Genomic DNA, 25,863 nt, shown 5'->3' with positions numbered 1-25,863 from the left:
AATTCTACAGGCAAACACAAGCCTTCGGCCCTGTTAATAGCGGCAACCAACTCAATACTTAGACCAATAAGCTTGCATCAATTTGATGTCGAAGAAATTACTTCCATTGAATGTGAAGCTATTTAGGAGAATACTATCTTTACAGAGGTGAAGCTGCGCCTTGCAAATACTTGCGGGCAGACGACTACAAAGCAGCTTAATAAATAGAATTAAGAAAATATAGAAATAAGCCTCGAATTAATTAAACATTGCTACCTATGGGGATCGAACCTACAAACTCGAGCATTCTAGTCTCACGAACTGCCCTCTCGACCGCTTTGTTTGTTATGTTGTTTGAAACAAATCACTTTTTTCGGTTCAATTGATGAATTTATAAGGCAGCAACTGTGTTAACTTATTACTATTTGAAAGTCAAAGCACAGGCTATCAAAAAGCCGTAAAAGAGCCCCAAAATTGGCACCACAATTTGTGACTTAGGTTTAAAAAAAATAGTAGTATAAAACTAACGCTCACTTCAGTCCGCTAGTGTGATTAGAACTCAATGTAATGCTATCATGAACATGGACTACAATGACTTCACTTTTTCGAGATTCGGAGCAACAATTTAACATTTTTAATTATTTGAGCTATCTAATTTATAAACAGGTTTAAACAATTATGAGGAGCATTAACTTTTATTTCGCTTCACAGAGTTTTAGCGATATGTTTATTCAAAAGATCGTGAGTTTTCATTACAATTCCAGACTCCGACTGCTACAAACGTGACTGCCAATCGATCCAATGCATTTTTCCATTCAGTTCCAACCGATCGTTTTCTTGAGTGGTGTGAGGAAGTCTGTAGTTTTGAGACAGGTGCCACACGCACTCAGCAGACGGTGCAGCCCCATGTCTCTCCGCCTCCTCAAATTTCGCCAAACCCTCCTCTTCATCACATCAAAGAACTCCTGATGAGTAAGCATGCCGTCGCCTATTCACACACACAAAACATAGCCAAAAAATACTTATTAAAACAGTTGATAAATTCAAACAAACCGCAAAAATAAAATAATTGAATCATTTCGAACAATTTTCTTATAATTTTGGAAAACAAATTTTGGCAAATAAATTCTTCACTATTTTAAGATATCCATTTTTGGCTGACTGACCTTAAAATTTTTTTAAAGGAGCCAATCTATACTCATTTTGAGGGGGGAGCGCGCGCCGAAAAAACGCGATTTTTTGCTCGAAATTTTCCAAAAAGTGCCTAAAACGCCTTTTTTCAAATTTTTTTTTGAAAATCCGCCTCCTCCCTCGAGAAATTCCTAGATTCGCGCCTGCTCTGAGCTTGAGTTTTTTCTCAAAAATGTACTCGTAATCCTGATTGTGGAGCTCATAGCATATCAACTAACAGAACATATGTAACAAATTTCCCCAAAAATTAAGCATGCATTCAGTAACTTCCTTACTTTCGAATGTCATGAAAGTGCTCTTAATCAAGGCTTTCACATCGTAATTCTGTAAAAACATATGGCAATCATTACTCCTCGACTTTCCGTAGGTAAAATAGGTAGTAGATCTCGAATATATAGGCTCACCGTTGTCGTCGAACAGCTGGAAGAGGACTTCGACTAGGTGTTCGTTCAGCTCTCTTTTGCCTACTATGCGAGTAACATGTTTGAACGTGTCCTTGTCGATCGGAGCCCCACTGAGTGTCCAGAAAGTGATTGCATGTTCGACCTCATTCAGTCGGGTCAACACGTCCCAAAAAGCGTACACGTCTTCTAGCGGGATGCGCTGCAACACAAACAACATAATTGCAAAAAAAAATCCAAGTACTCGCGGAGTTTCAAAGAAAAATTATGTTGCCTTTCAAAAACGTTTTTAATGATTGATGTTTTTTTTTAAAAAAAACATATTTTGAGAAAATTAGGTTAATACGTATTTTTTTCATTCCGCTGGAAAAACCTGCAAAATATAGTTCACTTTTAAAATAAAAAATCAGTCAAGTTTTTTTTATGTCATTGAAGAGCGTTATTCTGTGGTTTTAGCTAAGGGTCTAGGACAACAAGCCGACGGGACTTCAAGCCGAAGGGACTTCAAGCCGAAAATTAAACTTTACAAGCACCTCAAATCATTATTTTTTCTTCTGTAAAACGTTGCTTGTCAAAAGCTATTTTACTCCATAATAAGCGTCCACAAAGAATCACTTGGGATTGGCATCCGTTAATAATATGAGCCGGTTTTTGAAATGCATAAATTAAAAACAAGAAAATTACCTTCAACCGTGTTTTATTTTTCAACTTTCCTAAACATCATTTGGAGGCTTTAATTTTATGAAAACGCTAATAATTACCGAATAAAGATAATGAAATTGCGAAATTCTTCAAAAAATTTTTTCAAATTAATCATATTTCATGACTTAGTGACAAAATTTTCGGCTTCAAGTCCCTAATTTTACGATTCGGCTTGAAGTCCCGTCGGCTTGATGTCCGGCAACCTTTAGCTAACTTCGTTTCGAAGTATGGTCCCGCCATTTTTGATAAGTTAAAAAACTAGTGTAAAAAGTGGTCGCGCTAAAACAATTGAAATAAATAGAAGCACCTCAAGTGAATGTTAAAAGAAAACATGTAATCATTGAATTACCATTGATGTTTTTTACGAAAAAGCAATTCACACAGAGGCGAAGTTGAGCTTCTCATCACTTGCGATACAATACCTTGTCAGAAATACTTTAAGCCGAAAACAATCAACTGAACTTCAGACTTCTGAGAAGTTAATAAGTCCATCTCACCCTCAACACACACAAACACTCATAAAACTTTCTTTGGTCTTCAAATTAAACCATATGAGGCCACTAAGCCGATATAAAATGGGCCGAAACCTATCAAGACCAAATAAGAAAAATAAAAAAGTCAAACATTTAAGACTAAAAAGAAGTCATTAAGTTCACCTCAACATCAAAAAACAGATGCACATACACAAAACTTTTTTTCGCTCGTCGAAAGACAAAATATGAGGCCAATAAGCCGATATCTATCAAGTCGAAAAAATGAAAAGAAAACGAAAAACTGGAAAACGAAAAGTTCGGAATTCTATCAAGATTTTTAGCATTTTGTGCGATCCAGAGCTCAGCGCTTAAAATATGTTTCCGCTGAATCGACTCGATATTAGGCTACTAAACCAATAAAATTTAGGCCAAAATCATTTGGGCAGGAAAGGTTTTTAATAAAAAAAATACATAAGTCAAGTTTAGTAAAATTACAAACAGCAGAGGTAAATCAGAACACTAAAAGCAACTATACGGTAAAAAACTTCAAATTTTTTTTTTACAAAATGGCAGCCAAGCCGACAAAACAAAAGCAGGCAACATTAAGCCGACAATTTTTTGAAACTGACTTTTTCCCGTTTGAAACCAAAAACAGGTATAGTCAGATTCAAACCCAGGACCTTTGGCGTCACAGGCGTGTTCGTTTCCTCCTCCAGACTAAGTGTGTCGGAGACGCTCAGATATTTGAAGTCATTATAAGCCAAAATACCAATTGACTCAAGTAATTTTGCTAAGCAAGTTGTTAACCTGAAAAAAGTCTGAACTCCCATTTGATAACGCTTCCTAATTTCAGGAAACACCAAAAAATCATACTATGTTCTCGCTAGAATTCATAGCGAGAAAAAAACCAAGTTTGTAACTATGGGTTTTTCTGGTGAACGAAGAACAGTGTGCGAAAAAAGTAAAAGATCGAAACAAAGAAGTTCAAAAGTTGTTCAGGCGCTGTTTTAAAATTGATTTATTAATGTATTCATTTTGCGTATTTTATGACATTGAATTCTGCTTTTAAATACCGAAATTTATGTCAGTTCGATATTCTTTGTTGACTTCTAATTTCTGATAATTACGGTTTAAATTACGTATGAAGTGAAATGTTGTAAATCAGTCAGCTACCCGAAACCGATCTAACTCAGAACCGAAACGAGGCAGAAATCTACTATAATACAACCATATAATAAAATCAAAAACGACGTTATTGGAATTTTGCTATAGCAGAAATTTCACTATATCAAGGAAATGATAGCCCAATGATACTAAGGTGAAACTACTTCTCCTGATCGTATTCGAACCCCTGACATTCGTCTTTATAGGCAGATGCGTTATCTCTTCATGCGCGAATTAACGACTGACTTCTGATAGCATATGAGCCAAAGGAAAATTGATTCAAGTGATTCTGTGAAACAAGTTGTTAACCCGAAAAAAGTCTATAGTCCTGTGATAACGCTTGCTAATCGCGTACCAATAACAAATATATACCTTCCAAAAAATATGGATATCTCAAGCAGTCCAACTACCAAAACCAGTTGAGCAGAAATTCATTTACCAAACATGTCTTGCAAATGCTTTGAGATTGATTTAAGACAGTTGCCTAGACTGAAAGGCGTTTTCAAGTATGCCAATTCGTAAATTTATCGGAATATCGAATAAAACAGCCAACAAACAAATAGAAAAGTGTCAGTGAAACCAGGGGAAACCGAAATTAGTATCTTTGTAAAAATGTTCGAATTTCAGTTAAAACAATATATCACTTTCAAGCTCTTTGAATTTTGTCAATCTTTTATTCAGCCATTTGTTGTATAAAACGCACCAATTTCAGAAAACTGATTCAAAGTAATGAATTCTAATAATTCTAAAAACTAAGAGCCTTTTCTGAAACTAGAAGTCATTCTCGTTTTTTTTTCGCGCAATTTGAAGTTGAAACATAAGTTACCGAAATTTCGCAAATTTTTTGGAGCACCACCTGCCTTTCCCCTCAGAAACTCCTACGCAAGCCATTGCATCGCTAACAGTACCAAATGTTAACATTTTTGCCACTTGAAAATCCGGTTGAGGTTTGCAACTTCGATTATCAAATTATACCAATCGTCTGAAAAAATAGTACCTCTGTCACAACTGGGTTGTCTTGTTGGTCTTGGCTGTTTTTTCTGCCGTAGAGTTTGTTGATTCTGTTCAGCATTTCCTTCTTCCTGCCTTGACTCTGCTGCAGGTACATGAGGAGAAGTTTGCTGAATTGCTTCTCGCTCATACTGTCGCCTTCTTTGCACTGCTTCTTGCACTGTCAACAAACACCATTGGTGTCGTTTCCCTTTATAAACCACCTCACAACCATACATCCAAAATACAGCAGAGGGGAGTGATTTTTACTTTTAGAGCATATAGCCTGCTGGTACTACAACAGCAAATCAGTTGAGCTCAAACTTAAGAAACAAAAGACTGTAGAAAAATCAAAGGACAAGAACCAAAAATCGCTCAACTTTTTTTGGAGAAAATATTAAAACAATCGAAAAAGAATTTGGGATCGTGTTAACTCAACGCAAATAATTTTCCTTAAAAACAAGCCCATTTAAATTCATGATAATTTGATTGAATTATTGAAAAAACCTGAGCATCAAACCCGACATATTTAGCCAGAAAACTGTTGACCAAGAAATCGACAGCACCAATCATGTTTAGTGTGCTAGCTTCTAAATTTGGGAGAATGAGCGACTGAAGATTCATAATTACAAAAGATTTGTAATTTGTTCCGAGTTATTTTATAGAAGTCAAAAGAATTTTTGGAAACCGTGTTTTTAGTCACTGCTCTTTGTAGTTTGGCATCAACATTAAGCGCTTGATTTAGTTTCAGTTCTAAAACGCCTTTTCAGCCTCAACATTCCGCCCCTCTTGTTTTGAAGCATGTTGAATTTTCGGAGTGCAAAATGTCTGCGTACAACTACGATTTCAGTCAAAGACATGGTGAATCGTCTTGGGGCGAAGTGCCGGATGCAATCACGCCTTCGTTGAAGGATGCTTCATTCAGTGAGGATGCTTCTATGATCGTGTGGTTCTCTCCTGCTGAGAAAGTGAGAAGCAAAGTTTCCCCTTTTAGTCTTGATGATTTTTTCATTAGCCCTCGGCCTGCTCAGTGCAGGACCAACCATGGGGGAGAGAGATGTCATCCATTTTGCCGCAGCCGGTCCCACCTTGAGGAGGCGGATGACACTGGGACTTTTAATCTTGATCTGAAGGCTAAGTAGTTAACAATATACGATGTTTTAGTCGAGCTGGAGAATCTTCCAAGTATCGATATCATGGCAGCAATAGGTCATCGTTTGCTAAAGCAGAGCTTGATGAAAAGAGACCCCTAGTAAGACGAAGAATGTTGTTCGCGTCGCAAACGCTCATCATCACAGTATGCCAGGAAGCGTTGTCTCCTCTTCGAGGTATTTTAATAGAGAATTTGATTAATTTCACAGAGAATTTGATTAATTTATGAGCAAAATTAGGACATGTTGTAATCGGTTCTAGACCATTTCATTGTTGTAAAGTAGTAAAGCAAGTTTAAACTTGAGCAAGGTTGCTGGCTTAACTTAGCAAAATGACCATCTCACCGCTATTAGTACAGAAAACAATCGAAGAATCTAGCAAGAGTAAGGCCCTGATCAAATTGCCTCCATTCGCTTAAACTATCTCGGCCCAAATGGCCTTAAAATTCTGCCACAAACCAAAACCATTTCTATCAACACTGCCATAATACCAATTTGAAAAATATTAAGCATACTTCTTTTCCCCAAACCAGGTAAGGATCTAAGAAATCGAAAAGCTTCCGCCCAATTCCACTACTGTCGCCAACCACCGAACTTGTGGAAAGGATTCTCTTACCTGAGCTAAACCTAAACATACAACTAGCAGATCACCAGCACGGTTTTAGGAAAGCCCGCTCTATCGTGACTGCACTTAATTGTACCAATTATCACATAACCGACCGACTAAATTATGCAAAACCATGCCGAAGTACCCTTATGGTTGCACTTGATCTCGGTTGAATTTGGAGACGCGAATCTGGCATTAGAAAAGTTAAGCAAGTTGTACAAGGTGGTGTTGTCTCGGCCACACTCTTTTCTCTATATATGCAGTCCACTCACTCAATTAAAAGAATGGCTAAAGATAGGCACTTGAACCTTTCCCTTAAAGACAAATCCATGGCAACTCTTTTACTTCTTGGTTTGCCAACACTAGCCATCGGCTATAAGCAATCAGCCGTAGCGTAATGAACTACGCCGCAACTATACGGTCTCCAAGTTTAAGCAACACCAACTGGTCAAAACTTCAAGTCAAACAAAACAATGCACTTAGAATTATAAGCGGCTGTTAGACGAAAAATGATCATTTATACGATGAAACCAAAATTCTCCCTGTTCGAGAGCATAATGAAATGCTTGCCAAAGTGTCCTTCCTCTGATGACATCTTCCCGAGCGTGCAGAACATAGAAAGTTAGAATTAAACAGCAGCAACACTCAAAAAGCGCAAGAAGTTGCCGTACACCTGCCAACTGATTCAGTTTTTACAATTTGCCAATATAAAATTGGTCTCAAGCATCTGCATACTAAAACTGTGAGACTTAACTGAGATTCATCACAGGAACCTTTTGGGTATCACCAATCCTGGAGTGAACTTCGAAGAAGAAAAGAAACTCCACGTAAGGCTAGTTGCACACTTGCACAGCTCCGCTCCAGATACTTACCCATCCTGAATAGCTACTAAAGCAAACTACCAGAGCAGGATTGACCCAAAAATGCCTAATATATGCACTGTTTGCAACCTAGAGCCCTATGACACGCAACACGTATTCAACTGTCCAGTCAGATCGACAGATCTAAATATCCACAGTCTATGGGCTGACCCCTTCATTTAGCTGACCAACTTCAGCACACACAGCACGAAAGAGCGGTAAAGCTTAACCAATTAGCTTGACGGAGGATGCTGACATTACAACCAAACAACAAAACGCGAGATCAATTCCGGCGCGGCCAGAGTTTAAATGACATTCAAGTAACACACGCTAGTGACATGCCCTACCTATACCGTCGGGGGCCAATACACACTGGAATAGGGACGAGACGAAACCACTATTAGCCGAAACAAACGGAAACCCATGTCGTCAAGAGTCAACTAGGCTACAACAACAACAACAAAGTTCAAGCTGCAAGTTCAAGCTGCAAGTCAAGAGCCCGAAAAAACACCACAGAAAAACTCACTGGAGAACTGACGCCATCAGCTGACACCATCTATCTAACACCAGACACGCTAAGAATGTTGAATTTGTTATGAACCAAGGTACCACCAGGAGATGAGTCCAGATGATTCCTGTTTACGGGAAAAAAAAGAGTCTAGTATCCAGTTGGAAAACCCTTGCTGATCGCAAGGGTAAAAAAATCAAACTGATTCCGCGAAAAATCAAATTTGGGCCTGAACAACAGACTTTTTCTTGAAAAAGAATTAAAAAAACACGACCTAAAAAGTGTTCTCACTTCATTTATCGACTGCCACTTAATCAAGTGAGTAATGAAAAAAATGTTATTTTCGCCAGTCAGGTACCATGACAGATGGCAGCTGTTTGCGTCTCACTCACCTCAAGCTCTAGCACTCCTCGGTGCAATTCCTGCTGAAATTTGAGGAAATCCCCGATGGATAACTTCTGGTCTAGGTTGGGTCCGAAGAAGTAGGTGGCCAGTGCCGAAGACACTCCTCCGCTACCCTTCTTGATGACGTTGCCTGTAGTCTTGTGGTCGCGGTGTCTCTTGCCAACACTGCCACTTGCACGGATCACACTTGCTACCTGTATACACAAAGGTAAGAGACCGTTTAAGCTTCACGTATGTATTGAATTTCACGGCTCAAAAGAACAGTTTGACTTACTGAAAAAACTAATAAATATGCCACAATTTTCAAAAAATTAACTCGTCGAAGAAGATCAACGACTCATTTTAGACAAAACAAACATTTGTACAGAGGCGAACCGGAGCTTCGCACCACTTGCGATACCAAAGATAAAAATGGATACTTTCAGCTTAAACAACCCAGGTCATGGCCGGATTTGTTAAATTAGTTGTTAACCGAAAAAAGTCTATATTCTGATTTGAAAAGGCTTGCTAATCGCATTTTTTAAAATTCACAAGCACGCCCATCTCTATTAATCAGTCGGCTCGCAAACAAATAATTGTTCTGAGCAATTTGTTCAAGCAATGAAAAATTCAAATACTTAAACATTTTTGCAGCAAACTATTCATTCAATCGATATAATTATGTAAAACTTCAAAGTATTTCAGCTGAAGCTGATTCGCCAAACTTTTGAGCAAGCCAATCTAGCTATAGAATTTGAAAATTGTCGCATACTTAAATGCTTCAGACCATTCAAACTAAGACACCCTTGAACTTTTCCATGCTATTTTATTTATTAAATCATTATGCAAAAAAATAATTTTTCTAAGAAAACAGTCAGAGGATAAAACTTTGAAAATTTTCCAGTTATTTCAACGCATGAATCGCTTCGCATCAATGCGTGAATCGCTTCGTAACATAGCCAACAGACAGTTGGAACAGAGTAATGAACGCAAGTAAACAGACAAAAAAACTGACTTTGTTGAACAAAATCGAATTCGAATTTCAAAGAAAAAAGGCTTTAAGCTCTTTGAATTTCCAGAAAACTTTATGATTGGCAAATTTTTGAAAATCTTGACCAACTTGATAAAACTGGATCAATAGGTAAAATGTTTATTCGGCTCGAAACCTTGAAAGAAAACTGTACTTTCGAACTCTCGAAACTTGAAATCGTTCACGTTTTTCCGCGCCATTCCCACGTTTGTAATTGGAGACTGCTATTTCCGTCACTTTCAGCAGATGAATTTCAAATGAAATACAAAAGCGCATTATACCTATGTGCATCAAAATCGATCCGCACTTTTCAAGTAAGCCATTGAGCAAAAAAAAACATGAAAATTTTCAAATAACTGCAGAGCCAATCGGTGCAGACAAAAAATGTAGCCAAGCAAGCGTTGAAACTTTGAAAAATTATATCATTAATCGATTCGCAAAAGTTGAAGATCACCAAAGCCAGCTATTCAAGCGATGCTTTCCAAAGTTTTCAATAATATTTTTGAATGAGACGATTCAGAAAAAAAATCTAATTGTTTCGAAAAAAGTTACACATAAAAGTTATACCAAAAAGTTATTTCTTAGAAGGATTCCTTTCGAAAAAAAAAAGTTTTTTACGCAAAGTGTCTGCTTTTAGTTGATTCATTCAAGCTGCTTAAACGAATCTCTGCAGGCAAAAACTTGGAAAAAATGTTGACAGGTACTCTCTAGCCTTGAAAATGAATTGAGTTCATCTTTTTCTAAAGCATTGACTTAGTTCAGAAAAGAATTCTAGAATAAACCCAGACTTGAGTCAATTTGGATGACCTAGAATATTCTTGGCCTACTCTTAAACGTTGAGCTTATAGCAACTTATTAAACGAGGTGTTTGACAAAAAGAAAAACATTGTGTTCAGTTAAACATTGCGTCCATAGCGCATTCTGATTTTCATTAAATATACAAGACAAGATAAAGAATCAAATACAAGACGGGCAAAATAATAAATTGCAGGAGGAATAGCAGTTATCTTTATTTTTCAGTTTTCTCTTTCAAACTTATGCGAAAGAGCCGATCAGAATACAACAAAACCTAATCTCAGTACAACGAGAAGAATCATCCTTGAAATAAGCAAAAAAACTAACTCATTATTTCCATTGTCTGATATTTTTGTTATACTACCCTAATATTGTGAACCGCAAGTTTGTGATTTCAATTTTAAGTTTGACGTCACTTAAGATAGAGTTAACTTAAGGGGGGGGGGGGTAGTTAACAAGGTACAAAATTCGTATATGCTTAGCTGTTCAGTTATTTATTTTTAGGGGGGGGAGATTCTTTACAAGGTAACATAGGGGGGATAGTTAACAAGATCCGGTAAACTTATTATTCCGCTGGAAATTTAAAACATAAATTCCACTTTCGAAACTAGAAATCGTTCATGTTTTTTTTTGCGCCATTTGCACGTTCGTATTTGGAGAGTGCTATTTACATCACTTTCAGCAGATGAATTTCAATTGAACTCAAAAAGTGCATTATAACTAAGTGTATGCATATTTTAAGACTTTTTCATGAAAAAAAAACTACGTTCATTACTCTTAATAAAAGCAGAAAATCAGCACAAGAGCTTATCATTTATAATTCGAATTCTGCTGCATTCTGATTGGTCAAAACTCGACTAAATTTATCTACTTAACAATTCCCCCCTTTTCTTGAAGGGGGATATGTTAAGTGGCTCCGAGGTTGACTTCAGAAAGGTATCTTTAGGTTCGTTTTCGGGGTTTATGAAACTTTTTAAAATTTAGTCCGGGAGGAATATATCCGGTGGGACTTCATCTCCGTCCAGGAGCAATCAGATCCAAAACTTTTCCCTCATGATTGAGACTGCAATCGACAACAAATTCAATGCCAGAATATTTGGCTTCTTATCTGAAAAAAGCCTTGTTTTGGAGACACACTTTATAGGACATATTATTAATTTATACATTACGAGGCCAAACTGTGCACTGTAAAATATTGTACCGCTCAAAATCGCTCCAAAAATAGGCAAATTTGCGGAATCCGCAACTGTATTTGCGGAATCCACAAACAAATAATAAGACATGTGTATAGTTACATTGAGCTGTTGCGGAATCCGCAAATTGTAGGTGGAATCTGCAAATTGTAAGTGGAATCCGCAAATTGTAAGTGGAATCCGCAGTTTGTTTGCGGATTCCACTTATATTTCCGGATTCCACTTACATTTTGCGGATTCCACTTACATTTTGCGGAATCCAGAACAACTAGCTATATTTGCTTGTTGCGGAACCCGCAACAAAACAAATGTGCCACCAAAATTTACGTTACAGCTATTTGTACGCGGAATCCACGAAACTTTTGTAAGTGGAATCCACTTACTTTTTGGAACATGTTTAAAGATTTGTCTCTGCAATCCAGGAACAGAAAAACAAAATTGTGCGCCTATCCAGTGCACAGTTTGGCCTCGTAATGTATTTTTCAAAAAAAAACAATTAATTCATAGCTTGGTACAAGTATGATAGTTGGGTCCCTAAAATTAAGATAGATCCCATTAGAAAATTTTAGGCCTCAAAGTCTTCGAAAACATGGTTCGCATTTCTTTTAAAGTTATCACAATAATTTCGGGACCCATCTTTCATACTTGCTTTTTCTTGGGACCCAACTATCATATTTGTACGCATAACTGTCTCAAAAACTGACCTGTTCGAACTCGTGATGCTCTACCACTCCGTCTCCGTTGATATCGAACACTTTGAACGCAAACTCAAAATTCTTGGCTGGCGCTGAAACAAAGTTCTAGAGTAAGCCAGTAATCGTATCAATACGGTTTATTCCATTTATATTTTGCTGAAAGTGGCAAAGAATGAATTTATCACAATTTTTTGACGAGCATTGCTGATGAGCTTAACGAGGACACCGATCCTTTAACGACAAAACAGATTATGTAAACTATTCCCTCCCAACAACCTCCGCCCCTCTTTCCATCCCGTCCATAGCACAACAGGGAAATTCTTACTCAGAAGAACATTCGCTTAAGGCTTCACTGTTGAATAGTCTTTTGTAGAGATTGAGATTTGTCACTAGGTATCACAGGAGGAATATTATTACTGAGATACAACAATTGTCAATTTATATCTCTTAGATTCAGCAAATCAAACCACGGCTGCAGTTCGAAAGGATGGATTTTTTTGTCGAAGTATTTCAAATTTTGTTGTGCTTATTTGTGTTACTGTCTTTATTTGTGTTATATTGTATTGTTGGCTTGTGTTAGTGTGTTGGGATTGCTTCAACTATCCCCCCTCGGGTACCTAGTAACGAATATCTCTACTATAAGAAATAGATCAATGGTTAAGCATATGAGAAGTTTAAACCTAGATCTCTCCCCTTTTGCAAAAGGGGAATATAGTTAAAGAGATCCGTGTTTTGACTGACTAGTACTAACTGGACAGGACAGTGAGAAGGAAAACGTAGTCTGAGAAGGAGATGAGTCCCTGCTGGCCCAGTTTGTGGAAGAAGGAGTCCTCCCCGATCTCCAACTCATCCACACAACTGTCAGTCTAAACACAACATCAGCAATAGTAAAATACTCAGTCTCTAACACTGCACACTAAGACCACAAAGCTCCAAAAAGCAGGAAAATCATTGAACTCATATTTTTAATTATTAGACAAAACTATCTATATTACCATAACATTGATTATACCACGCCTGGCGAAAATAGGCGTAGCGGAGCAAGGGCTTGCTATTTACCAATGCGGCGCTTTTAAAACTAGTTTCCAAACGTAGCAAACTGTCGCTTTCGAGTTGAATATTTCGCATACGAAATGGCTTTAGTGAGCTGTTTCCGTACCATACATAGTGGCCGAAATATTAACCAGCTCCATAAAAACCGACCAAAAGTAACCACCCGGGTCGAGGTCCCAGACTCATGTCCAGACTTTGCGGGTCGCGCCGCATCCGGATTTAGACCCGAAGTGCATAGTCGCGCCGAGAGTACATAGAAACCACCCGTATTTCTCCACCAATGACGTTATTTTTGACTGGTTTATCCAACTTTGTTAGTAACACATTACCTTGGAACGTTTTTAGACTATCTGTAGTTGCCAAAGGCCCCGATAGCCGAATGTAAATTCCAAAGAACAATTTTCAAAAGCTTAAATGCTGCTTGAAAATGTCAATTAGGAAATGATAACAAAATTAGCCGTTGGATGAAAATATTCATCTAAAACAATCCATCGTCCTAATATATTAATTTATCCAAACTTTCGCAACTGCTTCAAGATTACAGAACAGTTTAACAATCTGCACCAATTGCATCCCTCACAAAGTTTACAGCCAAAAAGTAAAGCAAAATATGTGAAGGAAGAAATGTAAATCGTTTAGCATACGTTAAATTTAAACAGCAGACAGCGAGCGAGTTAACTTTCAGAAAACCCAGTGTACACATGAAGCTTCGTGTTTTAATTGCGACCCAATTGCTAAGCCAAAAGATAATATGTTTTTTTTTGCTTTTCAAAATAGTGGTTTTCTGTGCCTGACGTGATCAGAGAAACTAGACTAACGCTTATAACATTACCAGATCAAATTAAAAATTAGATTGATAACAGGTATTGATAACATTACCTGTTATCAATAACAAGCAAAAGCAATCATTTAGGCCAAATTAAATTCAAGAAAAGCAAAAAGCAGTTTAACATTCGCAAATGATCTTAAGCTTTAATACAATCACTATCACGTCTAAAAAGCGATAATTAAGAAACCGTCTTAGTTTCGTTCTACTCAGAAGCAGAAAAATTCGGATTTGTTTTGCCAACTGTTTGATCAAATTGCTGCTGCTTTGCAGCATGCTATTCATAGTTTCATCTTTAACAGACATTAAATTATTATTTCAAATTATACGATCATTTTTATTGTAGGGCCAGCGGATGATTGCGATTGTTCGAAGATTTAGTTAGTCATTTGGGTTATAAAAGCAGGAGCCGTGCAATTTTAAACAAGTTGTAAAATTTAGGAGATAGCAGGTATCAATCAGTCAATCTTACCGTATGCCAAACCATATAATCAGTCTTCTTAAAAACACAAACATCTCTCTTACTACCAGTATTCAGAGCACAAAAAATGACCAAATTTTCAGCACAGAGGCGAAGCTGCGCTTCGATAACACTAGCTTTTTGAAAAAAAAAAGCAGCTCTAAAAATTAAAATAAAAGAAAAGGTAAAATAAGCAATAATAACTTTTGCTGTGGCGGATTCGATCCTACGACCAGGAGATTTATAGTCCCATGTCTTCGCATCTACGCTACAAGACTTTGACAATTTGTAAAAACTAGCCACAAAGAAAGCAGCTACATATGCCAATAAATTGCCAATGCGATGCATAAAGTAATTTGGGGAGGCGGAGAAATAAGCAGAATGGTCTAAGAGCAGAATGGGTCCAAGAGCAGAAAAACAGATTTTGACTTAAGTTGGTTTATACGGGCTAATTGAAAAAACAATTATTAGAATCGTCAAAAACAATTGTTAGAATCGTCAAAAAATACCAAGAAAATGATGGAAATACCAAGAAAATGACCTAATTTGGAATATAACAAACTTTACGTGAAGTAATTTGGAAAGCATAAAACATTGAAAACACAAAGACAATAGACGCCTCGAAAATGTTAATGAACTCCACAAAACCGCAAAAATAAACACTTTTAAAAAATCGAGAAAAATTACGTATAGGCTCATAGAATTTCAACTTGAGAAACTGTATCGCAATATAATTATTTTAATCCGGGGAAAAAACTCAAAATCTAAACCAAAACTTGCCAAATGACAATTGGAAAAGACCAATGAACGCAAGGAAACAAAAACACTGACTTGTTGTTTTTAAAAAAACTTTAGGGGGAAATTATATGTCCTTAAAGCTCTTTGAATTTCACGAATAATTTGTGATTGGTGCTTTTTTAATAAAATTGCCCCATTTGAGAAAGTTGGATCAATAGATGAAATATTTATTATGCTGGTAAATCTGATAGTTAAATTCCATTTTCGAACTTAGAAAGTTTGCCTTCCTTTTAACAAAAAAAAAAAACTTGAAAAATTAAATGTCAAACAGCTAAAAGTCAAAATTGAACAAATTGTAAGACTTTTTCCTGAAAAAAAAATCACCAAGACCTATACAATAGTACTAACCACGCTCATTACTCTCTTTCTCCGCCACTTGTAACTTTGTTGCTGCAGAGCGTACTTTGTCTTACATTTAGCAAATGACATTGAATCGACCATGACATTGAATCGACCATGACATTGAATCGACCTTGGAGTCCCGTTTTTTAGCAGTCCAGTGCAACAAGTGAGGCATATTTGATTGAAATACAAAAAAAACGTTACCCCTAGAGTTGAACAACACGGGAAAAAAACTATCTCACGGTTTTCAGATAAAACTTTTTCAAAAACAAAATAATCTAAACACTACACTGTTTTACGCGCATCTAAATCATTCATGTCGAATGTAAATGAAACGGAGTAAACAGTCGCTACTTGCCAATTCACTTTTGAAGTGAGCACTCTGACTTGTTAATTGTATTGAGTCTGCTCGAAATCGGTCTGCTTTGAGAACTAGCACCAATTACTCCAATTCCATATAAAATACTTATTATTCCAAACTCAGTATAACAATTCGTTGATATGGACTTTTATACTATTGCGGGATGTTATGGGTAATTTCAAAAAAAGGACTTTGCCCAAAAAGCTTAGTTGTTTCTCCACTAAAATAAGTGAGAAGGGTGAAAAATTTTGAGGTATTGGAATTTACCAACGACAACATTTTTCGTACAAAAAATTTGGAGAGTCGCCGTTTTTGCTGGAAAATTTTCAGAACTATTTCTTTCGTTTGAACTCTTCGTCTCAGATTTGATAAAGTAGTATTAAGAAGTCAAAAAATCTAAAAAAGATCAGTTCACAAATGTGACTTTCCAAAATTAATTTTTTTTCTGCAAAAATAGAGCGTACCACTTAATCAGAGAAGATTTTCGGACTTAACCTGAGAATGGGCAGGATGGTTTTTGAAAAGTCAAATAGTTTCCAAAAAACAGTCAGATGTTCGAAACTTTGACATTTTTGAAGACCATAATCTTTTCGAAACAAAATTGGGAGTGACTGCTGACGCAGGTAGGCTTTCAACGACCTGCTGTTTTGATTAAACCCTCGATATCAGAATTGGCAGGATAGCTATCGTATCCTAAGCCAAAAACTTTCAAAAAAACGGCTAAAAAATCAACATTTGACTTCTCCGAGGGCCATAACTTTTTGTGTCAAAAAAATTTGGGCGTAATTGCACATTCAAATGAGCTTTCCGAAATCCTTTCTTTGAACTGAACGCAAAACCTTAGGTACGCGAAAAGAGTGGTCGAGAAATTTCAAAAATTTTACAAAAATCGGTCAAAAACTCAATCATTGAAACCAAAACCTCAGATTTGGGAGAGTAGTTTTTGAGAAAATGGAAAAAAATCAAAAATATCCCCCCCAGACTTTTTCGAAGGCTGTAGACAGAGGGGTAAAGTAAGAAGAGACTAAGCAGCCCATAGGGGAGTAGGCGGTCTTTCCATTGAAAACCCCTTCTTTGAAAATCGGTAAAAATATTTGAGAAAAACAAACTTGTAGCAAAACTGAAAAAAAAATTCTAAAGCGTCTCAAGAAACCCAATCCCATACATTGTCATAATACCTGTTACTATCAAGCAAAAATACAAGGCAAACATGTCAAGAGGGAAATGTGAAAATAAAAATAGCAACGGAACAAAACTAACGGAGGGAGCGGAAACAAAGCCGACAACCTTAGAGCAGACAAGTTAAGTCGAATAAAAAATGATTTTATATAAAATTTCAAATCGCCCCTAAAACTACAATGAACAACACTAGCAACTTCTATGATAATAGCTTACAGCATAAAAATATCCGCAATTTGGCAACTAAGCCGAAAAAATTTGGAGCAGATGAACGAAAGTCGACAAATCAATTTTGAACAGAAAAAAATTCAATTGTGTCCTTACTGAAAGAAAACAACGTGCAAAGGCGACGCCGTTACCTCTAGGCCAAGTAAGAAGAAACCTGGAAGTTGTTAAGATTCAGTAATCAAGAAAGATGAAAATGTGTAAGTTGTTTACGGGAAACAAAGTGCTCCTGCATATCAAATTGAGGAACTTAAAGCATACAGATCATAAAAACTTACCTATTTATATAAACAACGAAACACACATCAACTTAAAATATTCTATCCATGGGCGGATCTAGGATTCATGAGGGGGTGGAACTTTCAAAAATTAAGTTGAACTTTTTTCTGATCACTCTAAAATGACAATGAGTTCACACAGAATGCACCTGTTTTGAAAATTGCAAAAAATGAATGATACTAACCTCCGGGTCGAACATCTTGAATTTGTCTAGCCCAAGCCCTGAAACGAAAATTGAAAATGAACACAGAGGCAAAACGAAGCTTCGCACCACTTGCGATACAACAAAAAAATATAGCACGGCAAACTAAGCGACAGGAAATGAGACAAACATTTTTTTTGCACAAGGTCTAAAAACATGATCAACCGAAGTTTTCATATACTTGTTTTGATTTTGTCTTCAAAAAGTTCCTTCCGAAAAACATACCAAGTAAGACACGTGAATACCACGAACCTTCTGGCTGTTTGCTGTCTGGGATGATGCTGCGGACAAAATCAGCCGGAGTCATGTAGACTTCCTTTTCTTTGCCCACCTGCAGAGTAGCATAGTAGCGGAAGATCTTGTCAGGAGTGGAGTACAACTTAATTCTGTTCTCGTACTCTATTACCTGTACAACACAGTCTAACCTTTTGCAAAGTACTAATTATGCAGCAGACAACAACAAGTCAGTATTTTCATAGAACAAGAGTTTTTTTATTCAGTTAAAAGCAGCTAAATTATCAAACGATTCCAACAGTTCCAGGTATTGGAGACAAGAAAACGGAAAAAGTGAACCCAATGAAATCGATTTTTAGCTCTATAGAACAAATTACATCACCATAAATTTTAGGCACCTATGACGATTAACTCATTTTTGTTTAATAAACCCAATTAGAAAGAACCTGGACATCTAATATGCAAATCTAATAGCGTCCTCCCAAACTAGTCAAATTACAAGTCGGTCTATTCGCGTTCATTTGTTTCATCTTTTCTGACTATAGAATAGACTGGAAACAATTAATGAATTTTTTTCATCCGGTGAAAAAAAAAATTAAGAACTACAAGCCACGTTCGAGCATAAAGTCAGCCACTATTTTTTGCACCAATTACCCTTTTATTAGAAGAGAGCGTAATTTGTGTTCAAAAGGTTAGCTAAGTTAATCCAATAAGAGCTTTCTGGAACAGCCAACAATATAAAAGTGAGCTTGAACAAACTTTTCTTGAAAAAAAAAACGCGCAACCTAAATAAATGAAGCTCACTGTGTTTTACCCTCAATTCAAATACAAAAAAAATATTTTATAGATCCAAAAATATTTCTTCTCACCTTTTGGTCTCGGAACCCGGTCTTCTTTTTCTTCTTATCGGCCTCATTCTCTTTCGGTTCTTCAGAAGCCTCATTTGGTCCACTACTGCTGCCCAGAAGAGGCATCTCATTTTTAAGTTGCACTTTCCTGTCTCTTATTTTAAGCCATACAAACAAGAGACTGCTGCCCAGAACACCCAATGAGATGAGCCACTTCTTTCTGTTAGCATCACTTTCATCTTTAACTCTCCGGCTTAAAGTGTCGTCTACCTGAGAACAAAATGGTAGCTCATCACTTTTATTACTATTTATCCGAGAGCGAAATAATCCACGTGACAGCTGTTCAAATCAGCGGGAAAAGGTTGTCTTACTCTTGATTAACAATTAAACGCAATGATTTTGAATAAATTTCTGAGATGTTAACTCTTACTTCACCCTTAAGCAACCAGCACGGAATGTAGAAATTATTGGTTCTATTTTTTCTTTTGAGTCAATTAGCATAACTGAACACGTAAATGTTGGGCAAAAAAAGGCTTGAAGTCTTCTCAATCTTTCAGAAAACTAATTTTTCTTTTACGCAAATTCTTATTGCCAATTCATTAATTAAAATATAACAAAATTTGAAAACACGGATTTACAAAAAATGGCGAGGAAGCCAATCTGTTTCCAGCAAAAACGAGCCAAAAAATGACCAACTGAACGTTAACAAGCCTGTGTGTGGAGTTCTGACAACTGTCGGTGAGTTAATCTCTCCTGGATTGATGTCGGAGCAGAGCTTAGAAGACTACAAGTGTATGAGGTATTAATGGTTTTATCTGTCCTTGGAAGAAGTGTAAGAGAGCGGTGCAGAAGTCTCAGCTCTTTTCTAGACAACACAGACATAATAGACACCTGAAAATAAGAACTTTCCACGTTTGCCATTAATAACTTGATTTTCCATTTTTTCTTTTTTATTAATTTAAGCATGATTCATTCACTTATTAGGTGTGAACATCTAGTTCTCTGCCCTCTCCAAATCCCCGACCACGAAAAAGTGTAAGCATTATTGAGAAAGAAAGCCATTTTTTAGAAAGCTGCATATTTAATTTAATAATCAACAAAAAAGCTCTTTCTTGAAAAAGAAAATCTATAAAAAAACTTACTCCATTAATCTACCATGAACAAATTTATTTTCATATTTACAAAAGAACCTATTTACAAATGCACAATATTCAAATTATATACACAATTTACGGCGCATCATGATTTGTAGATAAATAGAACATATGGAGAGAGAGAAAGACCCAAATCATCGTACAATATCTAACAACAATCAGTCTCTCCTTTTCGCTTCTGATAAAGTTCATGATTCATGACAAGGGGTAAAGACTAATGTTCATCTGATAAATTTGATGACAAGGAGTATAGCTTATATAGCTTTGGTGGGAAAGTTGTGTAAAACTTTCCATATGGGGACATAACGGACACTGTTCTGTTCTACTGCTGTAGGAGTCTGAGTATTGCGGGGTCCTGTTGGACTCCCTCTCTAAACTCCTCCACACTCAGGAAGTCATCCCGGTCCACATCCATGGCTGCAAATACTCTCTCTACCTACCAAAAAATAACTGTAACAAGGAGAGAACAGCAAGTGCAAGTAGAGAACAATGTTTGCCCACAATTATTTACAAAAAGAACTCAAAATAGGGAAATTTGATAAAATCAGAAAATTTTTTTTAAATGTTTTCCCTTTTTTGCCCCTCTATCAAGCTAATTTCAGATGGTATAAGCAAATGTGAACTTTAATCTTCAGCAGCTTTATTTAGCTTAAAAGGCATCTCCGACACATTGTGAAACAAAAAATTAAATACCATTTCGGGATTTCCAACAAAAAACGTTTTGGGGGCATTTTGTATCTACAGTCATTAAGCACCGAAAATATTGGATGTACAATTTATCGGAATTAAGGGTGCAAAATTTTCAGCTCGGAGAAAATGAGACTTTACACTATCAACTTTTACGAGACGCTTGAAATCGCGTGGGGAAAACCCCAAGACCAAAGCGCCTCACCACTCTAGAATGGTCGGAAGAATACTTATTAGACCATTCTAATACTTAGTGAGCACCCGAATACTTAGTGAGAAATTATCCAGCTAAGATTTCTCTTACTTTCACGCGAGAGGCTTCCTTTCTGACTTGGTCATCTGTATAGTTCTTGCCCATCATGAGGAAGATACTGTCAACTACACTGAGCAGTTCGTCCCTGGATATTCGCCCGTCCCTGTCTGTGTCATACAGCTCAAATGCCCACATCATCTTCTCCTCGTTTGTTCCTGAATATCACTCACACTTATAACAGATTCAGATGATTTATGATTCATCCCAAATATCAGATGATTCATCCCAAATATCAGATGATTCATCCCAAATATCAGATGATTCATCCCAAATATCAGATGATTCATCCCAAATATCAGATGATTCATCCCAAATATCAGATGATTCATCCCAAATATCAGATGATTCATCCCAAATATCAGATGATTCATCCCAAATATCAGATGATTCATCCCAAATATCAGATGATTCATCCCAAATATCAGATGATTCATCCCAAATATCAGATGATTCATCCCAAATATCAGATGATTCATCCCAAATATCAGATGATTCATCCCAAATATCAGATGATTCATCCCAAATATCAGATGATTCATCCCAAATATCAGATGATTCATCCCAAATATCAGATGATTCATCCCAAATATCAGATGATTCATCCCAAATATCAGATGATTCATCCCAAATATCAGATGATTCATCCCAAATATCAGATGATTCATCCCAAATATCAGATGATTCATCCCAAATATCAGATGATTCATCCCAAATATCAGATGATTCATCCCAAATATCAGATGATTCATCCCAAATATCAGATGATTCATCCCAAATATCAGATGATTCATCCCAAATATCAGATGATTCATCCCAAATATCAGATGATTCATCCCAAATATCAGATGATTCATCCCAAATATCAGATGATTCATCCCAAATATCAGATGATTCATCCCAAATATCAGATGATTCATCCCAAATATCAGATGATTCATCCCAAATATCAGATGATTCATCCCAAATATCAGATGATTCATCCCAAATATCAGATGATTCATCCCAAATATCAGATGATTCATCCCAAATATCAGATGATTCATCCCAAATATCAGATGATTCATCCCAAATATCAGATGATTCATCCCAAATATCAGATGATTCATCCCAAATATCAGATGATTCATCCCAAATATCAGATGATTCATCCCAAATATCAGATGATTCATCCCAAATATCAGATGATTCATCCCAAAGAATAAGACCATTTCAAGACATTCGTTGAACCCATATTCAAAGAACCCTCTAAAGATAGCTGGAATCCTAGGCATCTGGTACGACCATTAACAACTCAATCACAAAGAAGACAAAAAATTCACCACTTTAACCCAAAAACAACTAGTTGAAGAGCCTCGTAACGTCAATAATACCTGCAAAACAAAGCCACTATGTACACGCGGAGAGCAGGTACATGTGATATTTAGAAAGAACTCGGGAATCCTTGTCATTGACAACATAAAAGAAGACTTGATTATGTCTCCAGTTACGACGCGAAATTGCACACCTTCAAGTCAGCATCTTAATTCGACTCATAAACCTCAAAAATGACGAGACCTGCCAGCACTGCTGATCAAAGCAAGAAATAAGAAGCGACTAAGTTTGAACAAAACTAAACCAGGGAACCAAGAAACCAGATATTTTTCGTCGACCTGAGCAGCAAGGGGCTTAAAGAATAAGATTGATTGTTAGAATATTGAATAATTACGACAACTGGTATTGGTAGCAGCTCTAGAATTAGTGAGCTAACTCAACAAACTAATGACAACTCGAATCCTAAACCCTTTGCTCTAAGACCAATTGACAAGGGACCTGAGAGTTGATAAGGTTCCATAATAAAGCAATTTCAGCGACGGCAGAATAATTTTCAGTTTGCTGGTTATAAAAGTGATGTCCACCCCCTGATGACCAGTGAAACCAAAACAATTCCTCTGTCTCATGTTCCGCAGATACGGTATAAACAAAATTAGACACCACAACCATAGCTTTGCTATCATTTCCCCGTTTTACGGCATTTTCAACATCTTGAACAAGGCTGTCGGGTACGAAAAAAGACTGTTCAACTTGAAAATCCTCCCTCTTTTGAAGTATAGAGAACTCCACTTAGAAATGTTTCTACAAGCTGTTATCGACTGCAAATACAAGGCCGCAGAGGGACCGATTACCTTATACCAGAGACACAGTAAGACGAGACAATGCAGTGGCTTTGAGCTTCCTTGAAAAACACCGACTCAGAATAGCGGAAAACATTCTCGACGAGAGCGCCAAAAAATTTGCGACAATCCGACTGAGAAACAATTTACCGAAGGCTATTTCGATTCAACTGGAAACCTCAACGAGGCGGGTGTTTGTTCCTGCATATCGTGCAACCCACCCCAGAAACTCCTGCTGGCTGATAATTGAAGGATTCGAGCTCTTAAGCACTAGACCCTAAAAACTTAACTACTAAAGTTCAGAAAAATAACAAAATGCTGCCAATTGTATGAGCAGACAAACAATTTCTTCCCTCATCTGGTCCTACAAAACTTCATCCTCAACACTTTTATTGATGATCTCCGATATCATTGAGATGCTACTTGTCCAACTCCAAAGTCATTTATTCGGAATCGGGTGATTTAAATTAATAACACAGACAAAACGTACAGATAATTTTGAATGCATTTTTTTAATAGAGCTCATTTAAAACAAGATGGGACGGGCGATAAATTAAAATAATATATGCACCTATGAAGGACACACGGAGCTACAGTTAGCAAGTTCTGCTGGACAAAAGAAAACAAATTTTTTCATGACGAAGGTTGTGGTATTTCAAAAAATTTAACATTCTTTTTTGCATATTTCTCCGCACTTAAAAAGGGAATCATATCTCAATGATCTGGTGACAAGTATGTTCATGCGCAATTCTGTTAATAACTAATACTAAATTTTGTTAATAGATCCAGCAATTTTTTAACAAACAGCTTTCCCAGCCTTCTCGTCTTTCATTTTCTGATGGTAATCTGATAGATAAACCAGTGGTAGGAAAATATTGTCATGGTAATATAGTATTACCTATTGTTTTTCATTGAATCATGCAAAAACATGTTTCCTTTAGTATTAATCATAATAAATGAGTTTCTACCTCGAGCTGTAACGTTCAGTGCCTTTATGAAGTCATCGAAACCCAAAACTCCTTTTCTTTCGTTGTCAAAAACTCGGAAAACATGCATTGCAAATTGATCTGGTTTGCCATCCGGATGAAAAACTTTGTAAACATTCATGAACTGTGACTGATCGACTTTTCCATCAGGAAACTCGTTCATAAATAGTTTATAATGCAGTTTTACTTCACTTTCACTGAAGGCTGTATTTTGGAGGTACTGATGAAGTTTGTCAGCAGAGAGTTTACTGGCTGATTTTCCCATTGTATCTGAAAATATTTTCAAGATTCCGAGCCAGTAGTTTTTAAAATGCGTGAAATTGTACAAAACCGCTGAGTTTAGCAAGTTTATCAGAAGAAGAAGAAAGAACACTTGAATTACTATACAATAAAAAGCCGAGGCATCAGTGTAGCAAAGTGTAAATAATAAAATTGGTTATAAATTCATTGGTTACATCAAACAAAAACAAAACATCAGAAAACAAGCAATAAACAAAACAAAAAAAAACAAAATCGGTTACAGTTCGGAAATTGGTTGATTAAAGTATGTGAAGTTTCGGATACTATAGAAAATTAAAGATTTAAGAATTAGGAACAAGCTGGTAATAAAACTTTACAAACAATTTTACAGATAGTCCAATTATACAAGGTATATGCAGAGTATATACAGTTTCTCTTTCAAGCAATGTGTGAAAAATTAAACTGAATTAAAAAATATAGAACTAGCAAAAACGGTAATCACGCCACGTATTTGTATTAGTACATATAGGATTGTTTCTCAATTCACTCACGTAAAATTCTTTCAATTTTTTCTTGAATTCTGTTTTCGATTTTTCTAAATTGCGCAAAATTATGGGCAGTGAATTCCATTTTTTAGAAGTCAAATGAAAAAATGATTTTTGTAGAGAAGCAGTCGAACAATGTTTGTCAAAAATAATTTGTTTCGTTCTTTCGTTGAGCCTATAATTGGCAGTCGGTAGTCTCAGTGTATTTTCAAAAGCCTTCTTTTTGTTTGTAAGATATTGGTATAAGTATGTTATACACTTTAACTCAATTCTTTTCTCGATTCCAATGAACGATTTGCTAATGCGAAGAAGGGAAGAAGATTTAAAATTCGATCTGAAATATGTTCTTTTTAGCGCCCAGTTCAACTGTTTCTCCAGAGATAGCATCAAAGTAGCATTAATTTGTTGTAAAAAAATTGCTGAATAATCTAAATGTGATAAAACAAGACAATGAAGCAAGGCAACTAATGATAATGTCGGCAGTTGTTGTCCAATTGTATCAATAGTTTTAATCCCTTGGGCCATTTTTTGGAGAATTGTTTTGATTTGAGCATGAAAAGATAAACTTGAATCAAGAATTATGCCTAAATATTTGCATTCTGATTTTTTGGCTACATAATGCCCACTAATTACTAGTTTATCAGTATCCACATTTTTGCTATCATTTTTTTGACAAAATGTTATAAATTCCGATTTAGATGCATTCAGATTCAATTGGTTCTCTGCAAAAAATTCCGTTAGATTATTGAGTGATTTTTGCAATCGATTCAAAGCATCCTCAGAAATTATAGAAGAGGAAAAAACCATACAGTCGTCAGCATATTGAACTAAAGTACAACCCTCATATAATCGCTCTTG

General features: G+C 36.4%; 2 protein-coding genes across 3 annotated transcripts in view; both read right to left on the bottom strand.

Moving 5' to 3' along the window:
* Positions 1-559: 559 nt before the first annotated feature.
* LOC134854595 (calcium uptake protein 1, mitochondrial-like) lies at positions 560-19,219 on the bottom strand. 2 transcript variants are annotated; one of them, XM_063870923.1, is made up of 10 exons: positions 18,952-19,197; positions 18,101-18,254; positions 17,831-17,868; positions 14,475-14,501; positions 12,875-12,989; positions 12,133-12,215; positions 8,419-8,625; positions 4,908-5,081; positions 1,575-1,773; positions 560-967 (listed from the first exon to the last, which is right to left on the bottom strand). In XM_063870923.1, the coding sequence occupies exons 1-10, from the start codon at positions 19,054-19,056 to the stop codon at positions 795-797; spliced, it is 1,275 nt and encodes a 424-aa protein (XP_063726993.1). In that variant the 5' UTR covers positions 19,057-19,197; the 3' UTR covers positions 560-794. The 2 variants fall into 2 exon arrangements, with proteins under 2 accessions (XP_063726993.1, XP_063726992.1); XM_063870922.1 differs by lacking the exon at positions 14,475-14,501 and having other exon boundaries at positions 561-967; positions 18,952-19,219.
* Positions 19,220-20,023: 804 nt separating this feature from the next.
* Positions 20,024-25,863, bottom strand: part of LOC134854596 (neuronal calcium sensor 1-like) — a 393,660-nt gene continuing 387,820 nt past the window's right edge. Inside the window, exons 2-4 of the mRNA XM_063870924.1 lie at positions 24,203-24,492; positions 21,076-21,239; positions 20,024-20,520 (exon numbers count right to left, since the gene is read on the bottom strand). Coding sequence (XP_063726994.1) covers positions 20,407-20,520; positions 21,076-21,239; positions 24,203-24,485 — 561 coding nt within the window. The 5' untranslated portion in view covers positions 24,486-24,492 and the 3' untranslated portion in view covers positions 20,024-20,406. The remainder of the gene's footprint in view (positions 20,521-21,075; positions 21,240-24,202; positions 24,493-25,863) is intronic.

The sequence above is a fragment of the Symsagittifera roscoffensis genome, chromosome 9 (assembly GCF_963678635.1).
Source record: "Symsagittifera roscoffensis chromosome 9, txSymRosc1.1, whole genome shotgun sequence".
Classification (NCBI taxonomy): Eukaryota; Metazoa; Xenacoelomorpha; order Acoela; family Convolutidae; genus Symsagittifera; species Symsagittifera roscoffensis.
The sequence above is the reverse complement of the archived record's forward strand: the minus strand, read 5'-3'. Positions and strand labels throughout refer to the sequence as shown.

What these genes read in the sequence shown, in the direction of transcription:
- LOC134854595 (XM_063870923.1), bottom strand. Translation starts at nt 19,056, where the DNA reads ATGCCTCTTCTGGGCAGCAGTAGTGGACCAAATGAGGCTTCTGAAGAA. An exon ending in AGACAGCAAACAGCCAGAAG is followed by an intron (nt 17,869 to 18,100) that starts GTTCGTGGTATT and finishes TTTTCGTTTCAG; the next exon opens with GGCTTGGGCTAGACAAATTC. An exon ending in TCAAGATGTTCGACCCGGAG is followed by an intron (nt 14,502 to 17,830) that starts GTTAGTATCATT and finishes TGTGTTTTTAAG; the next exon opens with AAGACTGATTATATGGTTTG.